General features: G+C 43.0%; 1 protein-coding gene across 2 annotated transcripts in view; it reads left to right on the top strand.

Annotated features, from left to right (window-relative positions):
• The window catches only part of LOC107391775 (voltage-gated potassium channel KCNC1), a 104,959-nt gene that overhangs the window by 23,844 nt on the left and 56,534 nt on the right, over positions 1-24,581 (top strand). For both annotated transcript variants that reach the window (XM_070546997.1, XM_070546996.1), the window contains exon 2: positions 18,288-18,419. In XM_070546997.1, the coding sequence (XP_070403098.1) occupies positions 18,288-18,419 (132 nt within the window). The remainder of the gene's footprint in view (positions 1-18,287; positions 18,420-24,581) is intronic.

Raw genomic sequence — 24,581 nt, 5'->3', positions numbered from 1 at the left:
AGAAAGATAATAAAAATAGGATTGAATGAGTGCTGAGGGGACTGTGTCCCTGTTAGCTCCTGGCCAAGTCTTGCTTCACTGAAATATAAAGCACTGGCAGCATAAAGTCTGAGAAAAAGATCAACCCTTTTGGTGATGGATAATAATAATAATAATAATAATAATAATAATAATAATAATAATAATAATAATAATAATAATAATTTGCTATTAATAAACTAAAAAGGTGGTTTTACCGTCATTTACTCTTCATTAGACACGTTTTTATCTATTTGGGCAGTTTTCCTTAATTCGTTTGGACGCCATTTTAATTTTTGCAAAACACTTTGTTGCAGAAACTCTCTTGACAAATTTTGAAATTCAATTTAGAATTTTAAAAATAGATCAGAGGAGCACTATGAAGAAAAAGAAAGCACCAGACTGAATAAAAATGACTATCAGACTACAAGGAGTTTTGTAGTTGCCTGGGCTCCAGCCAGGTGCATAGACGTGCCAATTGTTTTTGTTTCCTACACTTTCATGTTCAGTAACAGAGTGAAACTGTGTTTTATTTACTGGTCTGAGGTCATGTTGACCTTCTGAGGTCAATTCAAACAGCAGAAGATCTAAAAATATCATCAAGAGATTGTGGCCTGGGCCGGTAATGGGGAAATTATTTTAATTTTGGTGGTCAACAGTAAAACTACTTTTCTCAAAAGTGAAACCCTAATATCACAGATGCTACAGGATCAAAAACGAGTGTTTTAGTCTTAAAATGACACAAAAGAGGGTGGTGAATTTGAAATCTGTTGCTACAAAAAGATAAAGGAACGGTGGGATTGGGTTCTTTCCCTCATTAATCACCTGTTTGGTCCTGTCTTGCATCATTCTGTCCTCCCTTCTTCCTTCCTTCCCTTTGGAGATAAAAATAATTTTGATTTACTACTGAAAAACATCTACAGTTGAATGCTTGCTAGTTTCCTGCTTAGCCTTTGTAGCAGCTATTTTCTGTGTTTAAAGCAGCATAACTTGACCATGTTTCCTTTAAAAGATCACCCTCTCTGTGTCTCTCTCGCTCTCTCTCTTCAACTCAGTAACAGGTTCAATTATCCTGCCCTATTCTTGTCGTCTCTGGAGGTCCTGCAGTCATCTTAATTCACTTTGGGGACGAACGCTAACAAAAATGTGACATGAAAAAGATGTCAGGAATAAAATCAGAAATAAAGAAGGTACTGACTCTGTAGGAAAGGAAAACACTAGAAGGTTCTTAATGTGCCTTCATGGATTTTCTTTTACTAGTCAGCACAAATCTCATGTCAACCACCCAGCCATCCATCCATCCATTTTCAGCCGCTTATCCGAAGTCAGGTTGCAGGGTCAGTAGCCTAAAGGTTGGTTTATGCTTGACGCGTCCGCGAGGTCCGCGCGGCGAAATTGCGTCATTTTAACAACCACGCCCCTCCACCGCGCCTCCACACGGCCCAAAATTTCCGCAATGCGCACCTAGGAAATTTTCTAACCACGCAGACGGTCGGACGCGGAAAAACATGGCAGACCGGCAAGAACTAGTTTGGCAGAGGTTCGTAAATACAGACATTTGTATGATTCAGCTCGCAGAGATCACCGTGATCAACATGTTGTTAATAATTCTTGGAGAGAAATAGCTCGCACTGTCGGAAAAGACGAGGACGCTGTTAAAAATGCTGGAATGCCATGTTGTAAACAACAGTAATTTTTACTTCTACTATGGTGTAGTGTTGGATGCATGCCGTACAGCTCCATGCTGCCCCGTTCAGTTTGGGAGAATATTTTCTCACCGCAGAGACAAGCTGCACAAACCATAAACGCTGCAAGTTGTGAAGCGCGTTCCATCCGCGAGTCGCATCACCAAGCGGAAAGTGAATGCGTCAAGCATAAACCAAGCTTAAGCCGAGGGACCTAGACTTCCCTCTCCACAGCCACTTGAGCCAGCTCCTCCAGGGAGTTGATCAGAACAACCCGTTTACAAGCATAAATAGAAAGAGTTACCCCTAACTTGCATAACATGATTTAAATGCTGCGTAATTTCCGGTTCTTCTTGTTCCGGTATCCGTGAAAACAACAACATGTTTCCCAGTTCGGAAGAGATAGCGACCGCGTTTGTTTGTGCTTTAGTTTCCTCGTCACTCCAAAAGTGTGGTGCTGTGCCACGACTCGCCATGTTGCTCCCAACTTGTTGTTTACTTCCGGTGTTCTGGCGCATACAAGACGTCTCGCCACTCAAAAGACCAAGATTCCTTGCGAACAGAGCATGCGCAGAACACACGCTTTGATGGGGATATCCCGATATGCGTTTACACGACCAAACATTCGGGTTAGAAAAGGGTTACCCCAGGTGTAGTAACCGGGTTTTTAAAAACCCGGTTATGAGAATATCCGGGTTTTTGGCGGTGTTTACAAGGCCGTGCGGGACCGGGTTATTGTGAATATTCGGGTTTTAAAAGGGTTACTGGCTGCATGTAAACGCACTCACTGTCATGGAGAGGGCATTCTACTCCTTTCAGATTCAAGACCATGGCAATGTAATGTTTTGTAAGTTGTTTCTTTGAATAAATTGTCAACAGAATATAAAGGTATTAAATAAAATGTAATATTTCATAAAACTATGGATTATCAATATTATTAAGCCTTTAATATTTGATTGATGATGAAACTAGGTACTTTGGGTTTGCCAGGGAAACAACACTTTATAATGTGACACAGAGACAATAATATAGCATATAAAATCAATATATTACTGTATTTCTACTAGAATGATGCAGAACAAATGATTAGATATGATGATTTGAGGTGAGATCAACTGAGACACTGAATGAGCAATGATGAAATATGAGATTAAAGCTATAAAGTAAGAAACATCAACTGTTAACTAATCATTCTCTAAAAATCATAAAAGTATGAAATATGTAAAACATACAAGTTATGTCAAGTCCTGATTTTTGTGACCAAATTATATTTTGAACTATGTGTCTTCTACCAGCTTTTACAAGTGTAGAGGGCGAGGCTGTGTTTGTTGTCTGTGGGGATGTTTTGTTTTTTCTAGAATTAGCTGTCTACCCTTTATGACTGAACTTTGGTGTACGTTTTGCACTTTTGTCAAAGCTAACATAAAATATAAAACAAATGTGACAGAAACATGATCCAGATGCTCATGCATCCTCAGTAACAATCACATTTACACTTTCTACACATCATGCCTCCTTTTTTGCGGTCAGGGTCAGGGCCCTAACTCTGACCCTGACCTACATATTGTCATATTGTTTATTTGGCTTCTACAGGTCCTCAAAAAATTAGCATATTGTGATAAAGTTCATTATTGTCTCTAATGTACTGATAAACATTAGACTTTCGTATATATTAGATTCATTACACATAACTGAAGTAGTTCAAGCCTTTTATTGTTTCTAATATTGATGATTTTGGCATACAGCTCATGAAAACCCAAAACTCCTATCTCAAAGAATTAGCATATCATGAAAAGGTTCTCTAAATGAGCTACTAACCTAATCATCTGAATCAACTAATTAACTCTAAACACCTGCAAAAGATTCCTGAGGCTTTTAAAAACTCCCAGCCTGGTTCATTACTCAAAACCACAATCATGGGTAAGACTGCCATCCTGACTGCTGTCCACAAGGCCATCATTGACACCCTCAAGCAAGAGGGTAAGAGGGTAAGAGGGTGGTATTACTGTGCTCAATTGGCCTGCACACTCTCCTGACCTGAACCCCGGAGAGAATCTGTGGGATATTGTGAAGAGAAAGTTGAGAGACACAAGACCCAACACTCTGGATGAGCTTAAGGCCGCTATCGAAGCATCCTGGCCCTCCATAACACCTCAGCAGTGCCACAGGCTGACTGCCTCCATGCCACGCCACACTGAAGCAGTCATTTCTGCAAAAGGATTCCCGACCAAGTATTGAGTGCATAACTGAACATAACTATTTGAAGGTTGACTTTTTTGCATTAAAAACACTTTTCTTTTATTGGTCGGATGAAATATGATAATTTTTTGAAATAGGAATTTTGGGTTTTCATGAGCTGTATGCCAGAATCATCAATATTAGAAACAATAAAAGGCTTCAACTACTTCAGTTGTGTGTAATGAATCTAATATATATGAAAGTCTAATGTTTATCAGTACATTACAGGCAATAATGAGCTTTATCACAATATGCTAATTTTTTGAGAAGGACCTGTATCAGAACACTTTGTTGGTAATGTGCCAAAAGGTGATCATGGGTGGGGGTGGGGTTAGCATTAAAAATACTTGATAAAATCTTCACAACTTAGGTGTTGCTGCATGTATGTGTGTGCTTGCACACGCAAAGGTCTTTGTATCTGTGTGTGTTTGTGTGTGTGTGTGTGTGTGTGTGTGTGTGTGTGTGTGTGTGTGTGTGTGTGTGTGCTTATCTTTAGATGCTTAAGTGGATACATTTGAACTTTTAACCTGGAGTGTGTGGACATTTCCAGATTGTGGAGATGTTTGGCTGGTCCACACAATGAGGGACAGAACAGCATTAGTAAGGGTTAGACATAGTGGAGTCACTAAAATGAATGGAAGTCAATGGAGGTCCAAACAAACATATAAAACCAAGTCTGTGTGTGTGTGTGTGTGTGTTTTTTCTAGGGCTGCTCTATATACTGGATTTAAAATTAGACCATGGTAATAAGTTGTGGGAATCAGTGGGCTCTCTGAGGATTACAGCATCACTTCATCTGTCTGTCTTCATCGTGGCTCTATCAACACACACACACACACACACACACACACACACACACACACACACACACACCTACACACACACACACACACACACACACACACACACACACACACACACACACACACACACACACACACACACACACACTGTTGTGCACACATGTGAGATCAGTAACACACCTAATCATATCAAAGCACTGTTGTTTATAATTCATTTATGTACAAAAATTTAAAATAATAATTTAAATTAAAAACTGTATGATTCTGCCTTTAAACTTAATATTTTTGTAAGGTGTCTAACAAACACGTGTGCTTTTCCTCATTTGGCCATGAGCGCTTGTCTCACCTTTCACTGAGCAGCCCAAGCAATACTAAAAAAGGGCATATAAATAAACTTGGTATGGTATGGCATACTGTTATATGATCCTAAACAAATGCATATACCAGTTAGTTTAAAGCTTCTTTTGGGGGATGGACGGTGGGGGTGGGGTGCTGGTTTTCATGCACTAAAATGTCACAACGCCATTATGCTGGCAGCAAAAACGTGACAAAAAGAATTGCTTTATCAGGATAGTATTTACTTTTTTTGACATTGAATGCGCTACTACAAGTTAGGGTTGTCACGGTATGAAAATTTAACCTCACGGTTATTGTGACCAAAATGACAACGGTTTTCGGTATTATTGCGGTATTTTTTTTTAAACGTGCTACATTTTCACACAATTAAATAAACCCTGTATGTCAGGAAACATTGTCCTCAGTTTGTGTCAAAATTTTGCCTAAAATGTGTTATTTTGTAATTATGTTGTTTATTTGTTTACATTTTTTCCCTTTAGTCTTTAAAATACAATATTTGCCCATAACTTCTTATTTTGTCTGTTTGATGTCATCATTTAAAAATATAGATCAGATGATACTCAGTACTCAAGTAGCCTTCTAATCAGATACTTTTTTACCCTTACTTGAGTAATAAACCCTATATCAGGAAAATATTGTCCTCGGTTTGTGTCCTTCCAGTGAGCTTTGCAGATGTGGGCAAATGTCATCAGGCAGTAATCATTGTTAAATTCATAATTATTCTCGGAGAGAGACCAACTCTTATCTGCCCCTGGGAGCCCCGTAATGCACAGCGTCATTTCAACATGGGGGTGTCCGCGACACGGTTTATATGCAGGTAGCGGCGCTGCGGCTGCTTTATATAGCAACTCATTGCGTTCTCCCTCAACCCAAATCCTCAGATCACGCATTTTAGCTAAAAAGCTAACGTTAGCTTGCCCTGCGTTGACTGTAGAGTTGTGGGTGATGGTCACGCAGATGTGTCATGAGATTTGAAGCGTTGCTGCCTTTCACAGACACTTTTTCTGCACGTGCTGCAAACAGAATAGCCGTCTTCTATCAACTGTCCCTCGGCATTCTTCAAATATCCAAAAATGCCCGTACTTCCCACTTTGTCTTCTTTGAGGGATAATAAATGTCCTCCTGAGCGCTGCCGTCTCCTCCTTTGGCCGTTATTTCAGCTTTAGCTTCAAGAAAGTTTTGGTTGTAAACAACAAAGCGTGCATGTTCCGCTGGCATTTTCAGCAGATGATACGGTGGCTGGTAAGGGTCACCGCGCCTACACCGCAGCCACGGTAAACCCACCGAGATAATATATATATTTTTAAAACACGGTGGTTATTATTATTGTCAACTTTTTTACCGGGGTTTACTGCTACACCGGTTACTGTGACAACCCTACTACTAGTTTACCTGTTGAATTAATTCAGAATCAGAAAAGCTTTATTGTCAGTGCTCCAGCGTCCCGAAGCATAGAAATTTGACTCCGCAGCACAGCCTGACCAAGGATGCACACAAATGTAGACAATACAGATACAGGCAGACCATGAGAGCAGTCATGAAAGGCACTCATTTCATTTGGATGAAAAGGGGATTACACGAGGATAAATTAGGGGAGGGAAAAAAGGCATTCAGAGCTACTCCCGACAGGGCGTATCTTTGCTATGCAATAAAACACCTCAAGCATATAAGCATGAACATCATGGTTCACCACATGAGACTCCAATAGGAAGGCGGGGGGGGGGGGGGGGGGGGGGGGGCTGGGATCCTGTTTCCCCCAACGAGAGCAGCCATCCGAGGCGTTCATCTACTGTACAGTCACAGGTGAGAGGGAGATCTTGGGAGAAGCGCAGAGCACATTGACTCCACCAGTTGATGACCTCGCATCTGTCTGCATTCCTTCGTGGGGGTTTTAGTTGCTTGCAGCTCAAGGCTACCAGGGCATCAGATTCAGATAACAAGACTTTGTTTTGGTCAGGCTGAGATAATTTTCCTCTCTGCCTTCAGTCTTTAAACTGATCATTTCCAGTCCTTCAGTGAAGCCAATTTTGGATTTTTAAACTTGTCCATACCGTCTGGTGACCCTCTCCGAGATGACATCCATTTTGCGCACTAATACCGGTTTCGCAGCTAGAACATTGTCCAGCTTACAATTCACCTCGAGTAACGTCCCAATCTGAGAAGTCTCCACACGGACTGTGCTTTCCGTGGGTGCGGGTCGCCGTCCAATCACTCCCTTCTTCCCAAATTTCCAGAAAACCAGATATCCTCCCACTCCAATCAGGAGAAATCCAGTGATCATCAGGCCAAATATCCACACTTCGATGTCCTCAATGGACAGCTCGCTGAGGCGTCTGATCTTCAATTCCTTCCAGGAATCCAACATATATCCCACCAGGTGTGTCCCCTGTGGACATGTGGGAGCCCCCTGCTCCGTTCTCATTGTTGAAAAAATCTTATCGATCGCATTGAAGACCAGTTTATCAAATCCATGGTTAGTAAAAATAGAGTTTTTCAGAAGAAATGTAGAGAAGCGCTCTGTGAGCAGACAGGACAAAGAGCCTTGGGGAAAAAAAGATAAGGGAGCGAAAGAGGGAAGCGTCTGTACTCCTTGAGTGCCTGAAGAAGATCACTAAGATAGACAATAAAGTTTATCTCTTACTAAATATAATATTTACTAAGAAATCACAATGTAACCATAGAAACCAAGTTTTTCCCCATTTTATTTGTGGTTTTTATTGGTCGAAGTTTACAATTCTAGACTACTGCCTATGAATACATACATGTACCTTTGTTATTATTTTTTTCAAAATATTCCTTTAAGTGTTGGTGCTACTGTTACAAGTGAATTTCCCCACTGTGGGATCAATAAAATCTATTCTATTCTATTCTATTCTATCATAGACACACTACTTGGTATATGTTTTGTGTGTGTGTGTGTGTGTGTGTGTGTGTGTGTGTGTGTGTGTGTGTGTGTGTGTGTGTGTGTGTGTGTGTGTGTGTGTGTGTGTGTGTGTGTGTGTGCTCTGTGTTCTCCATCCCCAGTGCGTCATGGTGGGTGGCTGCTTATTTAAAGGGAGTTTTCCTCTCCACTGTCGCTGCATGCTTGCTTAGTATGAGGATTGCTGTAAAGACTCTGACACTAGTCAGTGACTCGATGCGACCTGCTGGGTTCCTTATATAGGAAACATTTTACTGATTGACTTAATGACCTGACCTGTATTGGAATGTTTACTGTGTGAAGTGTCTTGAGACCCACGTCCGGGCGAGGGAACACGGTTTCCATTTATATAATTCATCATAAGGGGTCTTCAGGCTGCTCTTTGTCTGATCCCTCACCCAGGACCTGTTTGCCATGGATGACCCTACCAGAGGCAGAGAGCCTCAGACAATTTAGCTCCTAGCGCAAACTTCTTCGTGGAGCTGCGATCTTCGTGATATGAACTCAATGCTATGCAGTTAACACAACCTAAAAATCTTTGCCTCTTACATGCACATAATGATTTTTAGGATATTTTTCAAATTCGAAATTTTAAACAATCGTAAACCACGCCCACTTTGATCGATCATTACCATATTGATTTTGTAGCCCTAAGGCTCTATAAAGATGACAACCACTGAGTTTCACACAGATCCAATTAGCCAGTTCAGCAGTATAAATTCTTCCTATTTATAGCGCCCCCTATTGTTTAATCAAGCTAAAAATCAACATTTACACTTGAATTGACCTTAGGTAAGGTGGTTATGAACAGCTTTAAAAAATGTCAAAATCTTTTAAAGTTATACTAAAAAAACTTTCAATCCAAATAAATTAAAAAGTCCAAAAATAACTAAAATATCAAAAATCCGTCCACATCGTTTGGCCAGCCGCTCTTCCCATCTTGTCAGGCAAAGTTTTGACTTGATTGTGTTTGACGGCCGGGAGGAGTTAACGAAAGTACGTCCCCTCTGGCGTCTAGGAGCGGTGAGGGGAGAACACAGAAAAATAAAATAATGTAAAAAAAAAAAAAAAAAGGGAATGAAGCCTAGGGATGGTGTCAGGTGGTGATTTTAAATGAGTGAATGGAAGGAGGGGAACAAATTGTAGTTTCAAAAAGGTTTATTTACAAAAGATTGGATTAGGGGTAAACTAAAATAAACTCCCTCTGCTAAAATAGGGAGCAGCAAAATAAGAACTAACTTAAAGTGCTCTCTCTGGTTTTCACCAGGGAGAGGAGACTAAACGGGAACACACGCAAACAACCACAAAATGGGATTACTAAAAGAATAAACCCAAACCATTTCCAATAAAGTAAAGACCCACAATTATCAAACTAGAAATCTCCTTAACTAAAAATTCTCCAAACAAAACACAAAGGCAACCTAAACTGAGGATTTGGAGATTTACAAAAAAAAAAAAAAACACAAAACGGGCATCAAAAGGCACAAATGATCTCTGGCAAAACTGGGGCACTAGACAATAAACCAAAAACCCCAGGAACGGAGATCACAGTGTGGTCACTAGAAAACAGAGTAGCTAAGCGATCACAGTTTTAACACCATGTCTCCTCTGTCACTGTCTCCTTGAATGAAGGAATGGGGAGGCTTAAAAAGGCTTCGGGTGCAGCTGATTGCTAATTTGGGTCAGCTGCTCCAATTCACCCTGGTGGTGTATAGCAGGACTTGCAGGACTTGGGGCCTGCAGCAAGAGGTCACCAGGAGAGCAGAGAACAGAAACCTCTGGGTTTGTCACAGAGCCACAGTGCTGTTTCCATCACCTGTGGGTGATGGCCAAAGAAAATGGATACACCCTCCCAGCAAAAGCCCGGTAAGACTTCAGTAATCTGTCTTCTTATTTATTTCTTCTTTACTATAATAATCTCAGATTGAGACACCCGAATCAGAACTACACGACTCAGTAGATTTAAATTACACAAATATGAATGTTTTTAAAACATCTTCTCTAACTAACTAATAGTCACAAGGACTTACCGTGAACTAAATGAGCCTCACAAAGTGTCTATTGCTGCAGGAAACCAGGTGTTCTTTGTAGTGTTCAGGTTCCTATAATCTCTTTCATGTTTTGTGGTCTTTTACGGAGAAAATTCCAATAAATCTTTTTATCAAGCATCCCACGTGCCGGACCATCAACACACAGCAGGAATGATCCATCTGCTTCACTGAAACCTCCTCCAAACATGCAAAATGGTAAATGGCCTGTATTTGATATAGTGCCTTCTAGTCATTCACACACTGGTGGGGATGAACTACATTGTAGCTACAGCTGACCTGGGGCACACTGACAGAGACAAGGCTGCCGAGCACTGGCACCACTGGTCCCTCCGACCACCACCAGCAGACAATTTGGGTTAATTGTCTTGCCCAAGGACATAAAGACAGTGACAACCTGAGCGGGGCTCGAACCTGCTACCTTCTGATCATGAGGCGAGCACATAACTCCTGTGCCACCGTCAACCAAGCCTTTTGTTTAGCACCAATGTTGGAAGGATAAAACAAGAAAATCAAAGGCAGAAGTGGCTGTATGCAATTTACAACTTCCTTAGATTACCTTTTTAAAATATTTGCTGTGCTTAAGCGGGATTCTGAGCGGTTCCGCTTTGGTTCTGTGCATGTCTGCATGCACAAAATGTTCCTGATGTGCTGAAAGAAATTTAGAACCTTGGTGAGTACAGCGCGCTGTATGTGTGTGTGTTCATTCAAGTCCAGCACAGTTGTCCCAGTACAGTCTCAGATGGTCCTTTGGTGACACGGCAGCTTTTACCATTTTTTTTCCCTGAGACAGCTTACATGTTCTGCCATGGCTCAGAGGCTGGCCACTCATTTGGTGGTTTGTATGGAGGGGTGTGGCAAGATGGTGCCAGCGTGTTTGGCAAGCTGTCTGCTGATCTCAATTTTTTTAATTTTTTCGCTGTTCCTATGTTATGTGGTTAATGTTGGGACTGCTATCCTGACTTAAGACCGTGCTAACCTCCTGGATCTTCGTTCGCCTTGGCTCCCTGGCCAGGATTACCACCACTACCATCACGAGACCCTGCAAATACTGCGCTCCACTATTCCAGCCTCTCTGTGGAGAGTCCCCGGCCCGTTGTGGTTCAGAAAGCGGCGCCGTCGGCGCGGTAAGCGTGGCGGCTGCCTGGTCCGTGTGCGAGCTGAGTTGGCACGCTCCTCTAAGTTCATGCAGTCTCAAATGGGTGTGCTGGCTCGATGCTGCTCTGTGAGGTGTTACCTGGATTCTGTGGAACGGCGGCTCTTCTCCGCTCCCGGCTCTGCCTTTGGCCTCTGCACTGCGTCCTCATCTCAACCTGCTCCATCTCCCTGCTGGTGCCACCGTGGCGTGGATTTTTCAAACCTTCGGGATCTGAAGCACATCTCCTCTTCTCATACACCCAGGTTGGGTTCGACCCCGCCGTACAGGTTTGCCCTGATGAACACTTGCTCTCTTGGCAATAAATCGTTCATTATTAAGGATTATTTTATTGATAATAACCTGGATTTCCTTCTCATAATGGAATCTTGGATTGCTCCTGATGATTTAGCTACTTGGATTGCTCCTCCTTGAACCGTCACCTTATCATGGTGGAGGAGTTTGAGTGCCCTAATGATCCTAGGAGCTATGTTGTCTGGTAGGATCTCCCATGACAAATTGTTCTTAGGTGAGGGGTGAGACAAATAACGGTTCACAGGATCTTTCATGGACGTTAAAACTAAGAATCGGAGTACCCGGCCCGGAAGGTTACCGGGGTCCCACCCTGGAGCCAGGCCTGGGGTTGGGGCCCGTGGGCGAGCGCCTGGTGGCCGGGCTTTCGCCCATGGGGCCCGGCCGGACCCAGCCCGAACCGAATACATGGGCTCATCAAACTGTGGACCCACCACCCACAGGAGGAACATGAAGGGTCCGGCGCAATGTGGATCGGGTGGCAGACCAAGGCCGATGGTCAATGGGGGGTAGTTGTTGTGGCCTCTCTGGAAGTTGACAATGATCTCCTTGGTCTTACTAACATTTAGCTGGAGGTTGTTGTCTCTGCACCAAGTGGTCAGGAGCTCAGCCTCTTTCCTGTAGTGGGTCTCATCGTCCTTGGTGATGAGCCCCACCAGCGTTGTGTCGTCCGCAAACTTCACAAGGTGGTTGGAGCTGTAGGTTGGTGCACAGTCATGTGTCAGCAGGGTGAAGAGCAGAGGACTGAGCACACAGCCTTGTGGAGCCCCCGTGCTCAAGGTGATGCTGTTTGAGACCTTGTTGCCCACACGCACCACTTGCGGCCTCTGGCTGAGGAAATCCAGCAGCCAGTTGCAAAGGGAGGTGCTTAGGCCCAGTCTGTCCAGTTTACAGATGAGTTATTGTGGCATTATGGTGTTGAATGATGAGCTAAAGTCTATGAACAGCATTCTCACATATGAGTCTTTCTTGTCCAGATGAGTTAGGGCTGGGTGGAGGGCAGAGCAGATTGCATCCTCTGTGGATCGTTTCGCTCTGTAGCGAACTGGTATGGGTCCAGAGTGGGAGGTAGGGTGGATTTGATGTGTGACATGACTAGTCGTTCATAGCACTTCATAATAATGGGTGTCAGTGCCACGGGGCGGTAGTCATTGAAACAAGCTGGGGATGGTTTCTTTGGTACAGGTATGATGGTGGCAGTCTTGAAAGATGATGGGACAGTGGCTTGCCTCAGGGAGGTGTTACAGATGTCTGTGAAGACCTGCTTCAGCTCCTTTGAGCACACTACCAGGGATGTTGTCCGGACCTGCTGCTTTCCGGGCGTTGATGGTGATGAGTGTCCTCTTCACGCTGGCAACAGACAGGCACAGAGGCTGGTCGTGTGGAGGTGGTGGTGTTTTCTGTGGGCGTGTGTTGTTCTGTGTCTGAAATCGTGCAAAGAAGCATCCAGGGGACTGCCTTAGATTGGTTTAGGTCCTACTTCTGTGACCGCAGCTTTAATGTTATGATGGGTAGTGCAGCCTCCCCCTCTGCAGCTTTGACTTGTGGTGTTCCTCATGGCTCTATTCTTGGACCCCTTTTATTTAATTTATATATTTTGCCCCTGGGTGACATTTTTAAAAACACCACATTGACTACAATTTATATGCAGACGATTGCCAATTATATGCCTCTGTGAAGCCTATGATTCCTTACAGCCCCTTGTTGAATGCTGCAATGATGTGAAGAGCTGGCTGTCTGAAAACTTTCTTTTGCCGAACGATGCCAAGACAGAGGCTATCATTTTCAGCCCTAAGACTTCTCAAAGTCCCCAACTGACCCTTCCTTTTATCACAAGTGGGTTGAAAACCTGTGTCACAAACTTAGGGGTTGTGATGGATGCTAAGCTAAAAATGGACATTCATGTCAACCAGGTAGTTAAGACCTGTTTTTACCACCTGAGGCGTCTCTCTAAAGTTAAGCCCATTTTAAAAAGGTGTCATCTCCATTCAGTTGTCCATGCCTTCATTACTTCCCGTCTCGACTACTCTAATTCAGTGCTATATGGTATCTCCTCCTCCACTCTCGCTAGAACGCAACAGCTCGATTCTTGACTGGCACCAGGCAACGAGAACACATCACACCGGTTTTAGCAAATCTCCATTGGTTCCACATCCATCTCCGGATAGGGTTTAAAATCCTTGTTTTTGTGTTTAAATCCCTCAATATCTTAGCACCTGGCTACTTTGAGCTCATTCACCCTTATGTCCCTACGAGATCCCTCCGATCAGCACCTCCTACATGCCCCTAGCTACCGCTGTAAATCCCGCGGGGAGCGCGCCTTTTTCAGTTTGTGCACCGAAGCTCTGGAACCACTTGCCCCTCCTGATCAGACTCTCTTCCTCTCTTTCCCTTTTTAAGTCTCGTTTAAAATCTCACTTTTATTCGTTGGCTTTTAATTTAGTCTAACTTATTCTCTTTCTCCTTTTCTTTTTGATTTGAATTACTCAATTTTAATGGATTTAGTTTTTATTTTTGATTGTTTTTATTGTATGTTTTTGTTCAGCACTTTGGTCGGCTCTCATGCCGTGTTTAAATGGGCTATACAAATAAACTTGGTATGGTATGATATGGTAGGGTTGGCCCCATCTTCTTACTCTGGCTCCTCGCAGTTGCTCTTTTGAAGTTCACTATGGCTTAGCACGCAGCTGCTGGTCACACCGTTTGATCATTAGATTCATAGAGCTTTAACTGTCATTAGCTTCATAGCTAATCCTTCAGAACTGAGTTCTTCAGAAAATCAATATACCTATGGCCATTAAATTATCTAATTTCTCAAATGAACACTATTTTTAAACACCACCATCTTGAGTGGCTTCCTAAATGTACATGCAATGCTTTTGTGCTCCTTGCGAGTTTTAGCCCGAGCTCTGTTAGCACAGCTCTGATGAAAAGGGACTTAGGCAACCGATTTCATCTTTTACAATGCCATGCCCCTTCATACAATTCGTGCATGTGCACAGACACGCAAACTAATGTTATTTTATTGGCAGTTAGTCAGAGGCTGGTCAGGTGGATTTTGGAGTGCCACAAAGCAGCTGTTTGGGCCCTCTTCTGTTTAAAAGTTTTATCAATGATTTACCATTGGTTTTAAAACATGCAACCATGGCTATATATGCAGATGACACTACATTATTTTCATCTGCACAAACAAAAGGCAAACTGAATGACATTTTAAAAAAGGAGTTGGCCTTAGTCAGACAATAGATACAAGCAAATAAGCTAGTTGTTAATGTAGAAAAAACTAAATGCATAATAGTTGGTACAAAATACACACTACAGATGAAAGCTAGACTGCTTTGGATGCTAGGTAATACTGAGATAGAACTAGTAGAAGAAGCAAAATTGCTGGGGTAATTGTGGATTCAGGATTATCACGGACCAGTCAAATTAATTATGTCTTGAAAAAATATGGAAGAAGTATGAGCACAATCAAATATTGTAAATGTATTCCTTGGTGGTTTATTAAAAACTTAGTTCAATCCTTAGCATCTTCTTCTTCTGGCTCTTGGAGAGTACATATGTTTTTTCTCCTCTCCCTCCCTCCTTATCCCAAGGCTCTTTGTCCTGTCTGTGCACAGCACTTTCTGCATTTTTTCTGGAAACTGGAAATTATTAAAAATGGACCTGGTCAGTTGGTCTCAACGCGAATGACAAAATCTTTTCAACGATGAGAACGAGAGAAGGGGCTCTCGGATGCCCCTCTGGGACGGAGCCAGCTGGGTATATCATGGACTCCTGGAAACAGTGGAACCTGATCTGCCTCTCTCAACTGTCTGTAGAGGATTCTGATGATGGCTGGATATTCGTCGTTTTGGTGTCGGGATTCCTGCTGTTTGGCCTAAGCGGTTACCTGGTTTACCGGAAAATTAACAAGCTTTCGAGGAATATTGGCTCAATCCCGGAGCTCAGGGATGGATTACACCGTGCTGTGAACGCACAAACTCATATAATTGTTGAGATGAGTCGTGAGCTTGGAACTTTGGGTGAGATTCAGGCTCTGGCACAGAAGGTGGATTCCATCAAGGAGCGAATTGATGGATCAGCACAGATTGGGATACATTAATTACGCCATTATTGGATTGAGAGGGGTTGAAGACCAACAGAACACTAAGGCAGAGAGGAAATTATCTCTGTCTGTCCCCAAAATAATTCTTATCTGAATCTGGTGCCATTGGAGCCTGTGAGGCTGAAGTGAGAACTCCCCTCAGAAGAAATGTGGAATGCTGCCGTTGCTATGGAATCTCCCTAACCCAGCCTGGGCGGGACTGTGACCGGTGAAGGCCGTGGAACCGTCTAGGAGTCAATGTGCTCTCTAACCTTTTATCTCCCTCCCCTGTCCAAATGGAAGTGATGAGCGCTGATCCATGTGGCTGCACACACTGAAGTGAGGAGAGTCCCAACCCTACCTCCCCACCTAGTGGGCACTTAGGTTGTGTAATGTCTGAAGTCTGTTGCATTTCTGTCTGAAGTGTTTTTTTTGCATAGCAAAGCTACCCTCTCTGTGGAGGGTAACTCTGAAGTGCCTTTTTTCCCCTCCCCCTGAATCAATCCTTATATAAACCCTCTGATCTCTATTAAGGTAGCGCGACTCGGGTTGTGAATGACCACAGTCGCCAATTCTTGTCACCTGTCTATGCTTATGTATGTATGTCTGATCTCAGAATTGTGTGTACTGAAACTCTAATTTCCCTCTGGGATTAATAAAGTATTTTTGAATTGAATTGTCTCATTTAGATTATGCATCAGTTATTTGGTCTAACACAAGTGAATTTTATTTACATAAGTTACAAGTGCCTCAAAATAAAGCTGCACAAATTGTTCTGGGTTAGCCTAGTGAACTAGACCAAATTCTAGCTTTGCAAAGTTTGGTCTAGGAATGCTCCACTGGAACCTCTGCAGCCCCAGCAGCATTCTGGCTGGCCAATCACAGCTCTCTAGAGGGGTTTCAAACACAAAAAGAGCTGTGATTGGTCCATAATGGTGGGCCAATCATAGTGCTCTATCTGCTTAGTGAACAAATCACAGAGCTTTATCCGCTTTGTGGGCCAATCAGGGCACTCTATATGCCTGGTGGGTGGGATGATGCAACAGAGTGAAACAAGAGTATGTCACATTCATTGTCCAGTGGAATGCTGAGATCATTTGAAAGACAACGGTAGAACCCGCCCCACAACTGAGAGCCGTCAATGGAGCGTTGCCAGACTAAATTATACATTTATTTAGTCTGGCTTGCCAGGCTCGTCTGTTGTTGTTCAATGAGCAGAAACTACTCTGGATACCCTGCCTCTCCATCCCCTGATGAGTCGCTGGCAACAGACAGCTACAGCTTATAAGCATGTGTTGAGGGTCTGCCCCCCATGAGGAATTGCTACGCAGTAATTTTCTCCAAAAGACTGTGCCAAAATTGCTCTGAAGCCCAGAGGAAAACTTTCTCTTTTGTTCCAGTTTTGCTGGTGTGAAGAGATACGCTCACATTTTGCCTTCGGACGCATGGGCGCCGGCCGAGCTGTTTGAAATCAATGGAGAACGCCATTTAAGCCGGTTGAACGACGAGGGACGTCTGGTTCGATCAGAGAAGAGTTTGATTTTATTTTAATTTTTCTTTCTCTCCGATTATCATAGTCATAACAAGCGGTCATAGCGCGAGACCGTTTCAAAATACCAACGGCTTTTCCTCTATCTCCGGACCAAAAACGCCACCCGGATTATCGTGAAGTAAGGTCGTTTCTTCTATTTATATCTAAGTTCTAAGCTGTGGCCACAGCATAAAACAGATCATTAGATATTGCCTGGGAGTGACCTTTCGTGTGTCTCTTGATTTATTGTTTTCCTGAGCCTTGTGAAGCGGTTGAAGTGTTAAGTTTTACTGTGAAATTGAGTTAAAGGTAGAAGCTAAACTTTTTCTTTGTATTAGAGCTGAAGAGACAGTTCCCAGTCACATCCCACCCCTCCCCTATCGGTTCTCAGTGTGGGGGCAGAAGAAATCACACACACACACACACACACACACACACACACACACACACACACACACACACACACACACACACACACACACACACACACACACACACACACACACACACACACACACACGCTGAAAGCTGATCTCTGCTCAACTAATTCCACAGAGCTGATCTGGTGGTCAGCAGAACAAAGAACCTCATCATACACACATACACACACACACACACCTTGAACACCATTTTGATTACCCCACCTCAGATTATTTCACATATATGATATTTCTCATTATTTCATTGCTGGTTATTCAGTTAATAAATGTTATTCAATTCAGTTTGGTCTCAAGCGACTTTGTGTGTTGGCTGAAAATCTCTGCTCCTAAACGGATTTTACGAACTTCAGACAGACTAACCAGAGGTTTCATTTTACCCTATTAATGGGGTGGTGCCCCGTAGACCTCTCTGATATCCAAATTAAATAAATCGATAAATATTATCATATTTACGAATTTATTGAAGAATCCAAAAAGTAAGTAAAAGCTTACAAATTATTCGTTGACCTAATAACCCCAACACATGACTCTCCCATATTCCAGTTAGAACTGACAAAGCTCCTCGGATGAGAAGCGAAGCGTCTTCAAGAAACCAAAGAAGTCCAGTTACCTTCTTTTGAACCCTTTTTGGACCTTATAAATGTTAAAGCCTTTCCAGCCAAAACCTCTAGGTGTCGCTGTAACACATCTTTTCTGTTTGTTTTTCCCTACAGTACGTGGCATTTGGCTCACTCTTCTTCATCCTCCTTTCCATCTCCACATTCTGCTTGGAGACCCACGAGGCCTTCAACACCATCTACAACAAAACTGAGACTATCACAGTCGACAATGTAACACGTGATGAGGTGAGGCTTATCTTTCGTGAAATTCACTGTGTGAGTCGAGTTTAATCAGCAAAAGTGATCCAGGCCACATGTGTTTACATCATTACATATTCGTGTATCAATGCTACAAGGGAGAAATACAACCAAAATATTAACACATCAAGCAAAATGACCTCAACCGGGTTGGCTGCTGCAGACCAGGTACAGGTGTGGTCAGGAGTCTGTAGTCTCCACGGGCATGATTGCTCGGTCAGTCAGAGGCTTTACCTGGGTGATCTGCTCTTTTACCTTGCTGTAACTATGACTCAGGATACTTCATCACAATTTTTAAAGGTGAGTTCAAGAGTTGATGTTTTTCTGTGTTATCTGTTTAAAATTATGCACAGGCTTGTGTGTATGCACACACTCACCTGGTGCTAATGGTTCTGTCTGGGGTGATTAACCACCTGTTAGTGGTCCTGACCGACTGCAGCTGCTGGTTTCATTTTACAGCAGAAAAATCAAGTACAATGGAATCAATACTGGGGTGAAGATCTAATGAGGAGAATGAAATTATTTATACTAGTTCCCACTGTACCGGGGTGTTTACTTAGTGAAGTGCCTTGAGACAACTTCTGTCGTGATTTGGTGCTGTACAAATAAATTGAATTAAACTGAATTAGTTGCAAAGTGGATACAAGTGAGGTATTCTAATTTGTCAATCTTCTCAACGTCTGAAGACAGACTGCCCTCCTAAGACAGGGGTCTGCAGCCTGTGGAGCCACACGTGGCTTGTTGGACCCTCTACAATGGTTTTTAAAATCTTGTGCTTGAACTGACTTTTATGTCTCTGTAGAACAACAGTAGTAAAGAAAGACGCTCCTGCTCAAAGAGAGACCCCTTCTACTAAAATTTTGCAGCAGTCCACTGATGAGAGAAATGAAAATGCATTGGCACTTAAGTTTAAAAAACAGTTTAGGTCCCATCAGTAGTCACACACACTGATGTGTGTTCGAAATTTGTTCTCCACATTTGAGCCATCCCTGTGAGGAGTAAGCTGCAGACACAGCCACACTCGGGAACCATTTGGTGGTTTAACCCCCCAATCCAACCCCTTAAAGTAGCTTTCCGGAGTTTTCTACTTTCGGAAATTATGTATGGTTTTTCAGAAATCTGTAAAAGTGATGATCTCATCATGAACTGCGATAAAATGTAAGCAATACGTCTTTTTTTTTTTTTTTGCTAAGCACGCCCCCTGCCCCGCAGAGCTCCGTGCAATAGGAAACTCAGCGCCGACCAGAACTAACCAATAGTGTTAAACTAATACTTGGATGCTTCAAATTTGGCACACTCTAGAGTTGTAGAGTTGTAGAGTTGATGACCTTTTCACGGACAAGTAAGTCTCTAAAATATAAATATATGATATACAACATGACATGAGAATAATACTCGTAAAACAACGTGTCTTAGCTCCGTTTGTCGGCTACAGAATTACATTTATAAACAAAAACATGAAGTCGCCATCTTAAAAAAACAGCGACAGACTTTGTGTGTGATATGCTTGTCAGCCACTAGATGGTGCCATTGGATAAGAGAAATACTCTGGAAAGAGACTTTAATGCTGTGTCATGTTGGGAGGCATTGAGTCCCAGTTTTTCAGTCTTTGGTGTGACCCGACCAGGCATTGATCCCTGATCTCGCAGTCTCAGGGCAGACACTCTACCACTAGGTCACTGAGCTGATCAGTCTCTGGTGTCAGGTCTTTGTCTCTCTTTGGATGACGGGGATGTACAGTAAAGCTTCATTTATACTTCTCTGTCAGCTGTAACAAGATGTAATTGGTTACTTTTATTAAATGATCCACACAATGTGATATTCCATATAAATATGAATTATCAATATTATTGATCTTTTGAAATTTGATCTAAGATGAAACCAGATCTTTTTGGTAGTCCAGGGGAATCACACCTTCGTAATAATTTGAGACAGAGGCAAGAATGTAGTTTATAACAAACAATTTATTACTATAGTTCTACTGCTAATGATGACACAGAAGAAGTTATGAAGAATGGTGGTTGAAACGAGATAACTGAGACAATAAATGTTATGTAAGCTTAGATGTTGTGTAGCAAAACCTAATTAAGTGTCTTAGTGATGTCTGGGTTGTAAAATGAGTCTTACTGTATGGTTTAACAAACTATCAGTTAATAAAACCATCCCACGCCAACTTGTGCACAATCTACAAACCCTTGTGTTTGAAGGCTCCGGGTGATCCAGGGGCCAGAGAAGTTGGTGCGGACAAACTGCTGGTGGAGTTGACTTCTGTGGTATTTGGAGCACATAGTTCCACCCCAAATACGAATCGTCTGGTCTGAGATACCTTCCGGGTGAATGCTGGTGGTCAAATCAAGTTTGCATCTGATGCAGCTTTATAGAATTGCAAAGAAGGTTTGACGTCCAAAAGGGCGATTGGTCCTTATGCTTTACTGACCCAGTCAGCTAAACTGGGCAGCTCACTAAAACTGAAATGTTCAGGAAGTTAACTGTCTTTTATTAACCATTGTTTATCAATTTGGACAAACCAGAATTTGACAAGTTAAAGTGGGCATTATCAAAGACCTCAGACACCACTCCTTTCCAGCAAACATCTGATTATTCTGGTCTGATTGAACTCTGCCCGAGTGGTTATTCTTTTCTTAGCCAGCCCCGGGGTTCTGGTCGTGGTGGAGGCCTAGCTGTTGTTTTCAGAGACCATCTTCCATGTAGCTCTACAACCTCTGGTCACTTTGCTTCCTTTGAACTGCAGCTGATTAAAGTCGGGCATAAGGACCCGTTCTACTGTGCTGTGGTCTATCGTCCACCTGGTCCAAACAGTTCTTTCCTTCAGGAGTTTAGTGACTTTCTATCCTCCACTGTGAAGCTGTCCAGACTGGTGATTATTGGTGACTTTAACATCCACGTTGATGATCCCTCCAATCACTTTGCCATGAATTTCTCCAGCCTTATGGACTCCTTCAGCTTTACCCAGCATGTTTCTGGCCCCACACACACCAGGGGGCACACTCTAGACCTTGTTTTTACCCTGAGTCTAAATGCTGACAGTGTTTGTCCTGAGGACATTTATATTTCAGATCACCATTGCCTTTTCTTTAACTTGTCAGTTTCTGCGTCCCCACCTCCTGCTCGCCGTATGGTTAGTTCTCGTTTTCTTAATGAGAGCACAGCTAGCAATTTTTCTGCTGCTTTTTATCCACCCTGTTCTTCTGATAACGACCCAGATTCCTTAACTTCTCAGTTCAACGAGCACTGCCTCTCCATTCTGGACAACATCTGTCCTGTCAGAACCAGATCAGTTCATGCAGTGAACCCTACTCCCTGGTTTAATGACAGCCTGCGCAGCCTGAAGCGCCAATGCAGAAAAATTGAGCGTTTGTGGAAGAAAACCCATCTCCACGTCCATCTGCTGCACCTAAAGGATCTTTCCTTAAACTCTGCAGTCAGAGATGCAAGGGTTTCCCATTTCTCCAACCTGGTGTCCCAGAGCAAAGGGAACCCCAAGGTGCTGTTTAACACCATCAGCAGCATCATCTCTCCTGCCTCTCCTACAGCCTCCATCCACTCTGTTACAGACTGTGAGAACTTTCTGTCTTTCTTTGTGGACAAAGTCAATAAGGTTAGATCTAGCATCTCTCCTTCAGCCTTATCGCTGCCTCTCCCGACTCCAACCAGGCCCATCATCCTAGATAGCTTTGCTCCGGTTTCTTTGCCTGAGTTAACCAAACTAGTTAACTCTATGAAGACCTCTGCATGCCCCCTCGACATCTTACCCTCATCTTTGTTTAAAAGTGCTTTTCTGTCCATCGGTCCCAGCGTGCTCTCTATAATTAATGCTTCTCTGGTTTCTGGTCAGGTCCCTGCTTACTTTAAGAATGCTGTAATCCACCCGCTTCTTAAAAATCGAGTCTCGTCCCCTCTCTCCATAACAGCTTCAGACCCATCTCTAAACTTCCGTTCATCTCCAAGATCTTGGAAAAGGTTGTGGCTAAACAACTCACAGCTGCTCTTGATGAACATAACATCTATGATAGCTTCCAGTTAGGTTTTCGTAGAGCTCATTCTACTGAAACAGCTCTTCTTAGGGTCTCTAATGACCTTCTGACTCACAGTGCTGCAAGGGACTGTTCTGTTCTGGTCCTGCTGGACCTGACTGCAGCCTTTGACACTGTTGACCATCACCTGCTACTGGAGAGGCTGAGAGACTGGGTAGGCCTATCAGGATCTGCTCTGGAGTGGTTCTCCTCTTATCTCTCTGAGCGCTTCTTTTCTATGGCTGTCTCCAAGTTTAGGTCCTCCACCACCTCTCTTACCCATGGTGTCCCACAAGGTTCTGTGCTGGGGCCTCTGCTCTTCCTCCTCTATCTGCTTCCTCTTCAGCACATCCTGAACTCCTTCAAAGGAATCTCCTACCATCTTTATGAAGATGACATACAACTGTACATCTCCTTTAAGCCCCATGAGATGTCTAAGTTGCAGCTGTTACACACCTGCTTAGACTCTATCAAAACCTGGATGGCTGGGAGCTTTCTACAGCTGAATGAAGGTAATACTGACATCCTCATCTGTGCCCCAGACAAGCTGGTTCCCAAAGTCAGAGACTCTCTTCGTCAGCTTGCTTCCCACACCAAACCCTCCGTCAGGAATCTTGGTGTGACCTTTGACCTTGCTTTCACCCTGGATTCTCATGTCAGTTCTCTTGTTTGCTCTTCCTTCTTCCATCTCAGGAACGTTGCTAAGCTGAGTCACATTCTGTCCCGCTCTGAACTTGAGACTGTTCTCCACACCGTCATCTCCTCACGCTTAGGCTACTGTAACTCTCTTTTCACGTGTCTGAGCAGAACCTCCCTGAACTGTCTACAGGTGGTTCAGAATGCCTGTGTTCGGCTTCTGACCAAGTCCTCCAAACACACCCACATCACCCCGCTTCTCCTCCAGCTTCACTGGCTGCCAGTCAACTTCAGGGTTCATTTCAAGATCCTGGTTCTGGTCTATAGGGCCTTACATGGACAAGCACCATCTTACATTGGTGATCTTCTCAGTCCCTACACCCCCAGCAGGTCCCTGAGGTCCAGTGATCAAAGCCTACTGGTTGTGCAGCATCAGGCTAAAGGTCAAAGGTGACAGATCATCTGCTGCTGTGGCCCCCAGACTCTGGAACTCTCTCCCCCTGAGCCTGAGATCAGTGGACTCAGTGGTCTCCTTTAAGAAGCAGCTGAAGAATCACTTGTTCAAGCTGGCTTTTGTATGACCTTCTTCATCACTCTCTCTTTATTCTGCTCTCGCCACCTATTCCACCTTCCTCAGGATCCACTGATTTCCCTCTTTCTGATTCACTCTCTCTCTTTCTTAACATTTTTTCTTTTAAATCCCAATTGCCTATTTTTTCTCATTTTAAATATATTTTTAAACATTTTCTAAATGCTTTTTTTATATTTTTACATTTTTTTTGTTTTTGTGAAGCGCCTCGTGATTTTTATCTTGAGGGCGCTATAGAAATGATATTTTCTTCTTCTTCCTTTCTCTAAACACTTAGAGAGGTTATTTTACCTAATATGGAATAAATCTCATTAAACATTAATGTGAAGTGAATATGTTAACATTCTTAATATTTTTAATGTGTGAATATCCTGATAAACAAATCATTTTAAAAATTTAAAAAATTGACTAATCTGGTGTAATTTAAAGAAGTGGAGAAGCGGGCCGGGACCATGAGGAGAAGCTGGAAGACTGGAACCCACAGAGAATAATCCAGAACAGGAGGGAAGCAGATGTCAGGAGATGGTGGGAAAAGGCAGTGATGTCATCTCAGGCAATGAGGACAGCTGGTGGAACTCAGCACATCATCAAAAACACACACACAGGGCGCTAGACGATAGACCCCCACAACTGGCGTCAAAATAGTGGCCATGTCTTATAGAGGCCCAAATTAATGATATTGGGGATGACGTTAGGGTGAACAACCTAAAATCACAATATTTGGATGATATAGGGCTGATCACCCTAAAGTAATTTTATTTGGGTGATGTTGGGTGAACAACCCAAAATCATTTTTGGATAACGTTCGGGTGAAAAAACCAAAACCACGTATAACCTCAGTTATTTTACTAGAGTTGGTTCACATAAAAATCTTTGCGGTTTAACACCGAG

Source organism: Nothobranchius furzeri, chromosome 18 (genome assembly GCF_043380555.1).
Source record: "Nothobranchius furzeri strain GRZ-AD chromosome 18, NfurGRZ-RIMD1, whole genome shotgun sequence".
In the NCBI taxonomy this organism is placed as follows: domain Eukaryota; kingdom Metazoa; phylum Chordata; class Actinopteri; order Cyprinodontiformes; family Nothobranchiidae; genus Nothobranchius; species Nothobranchius furzeri.
Note: the sequence above shows the minus strand (reverse complement) of the source record. Positions and strands in the feature narration are given on the sequence as shown.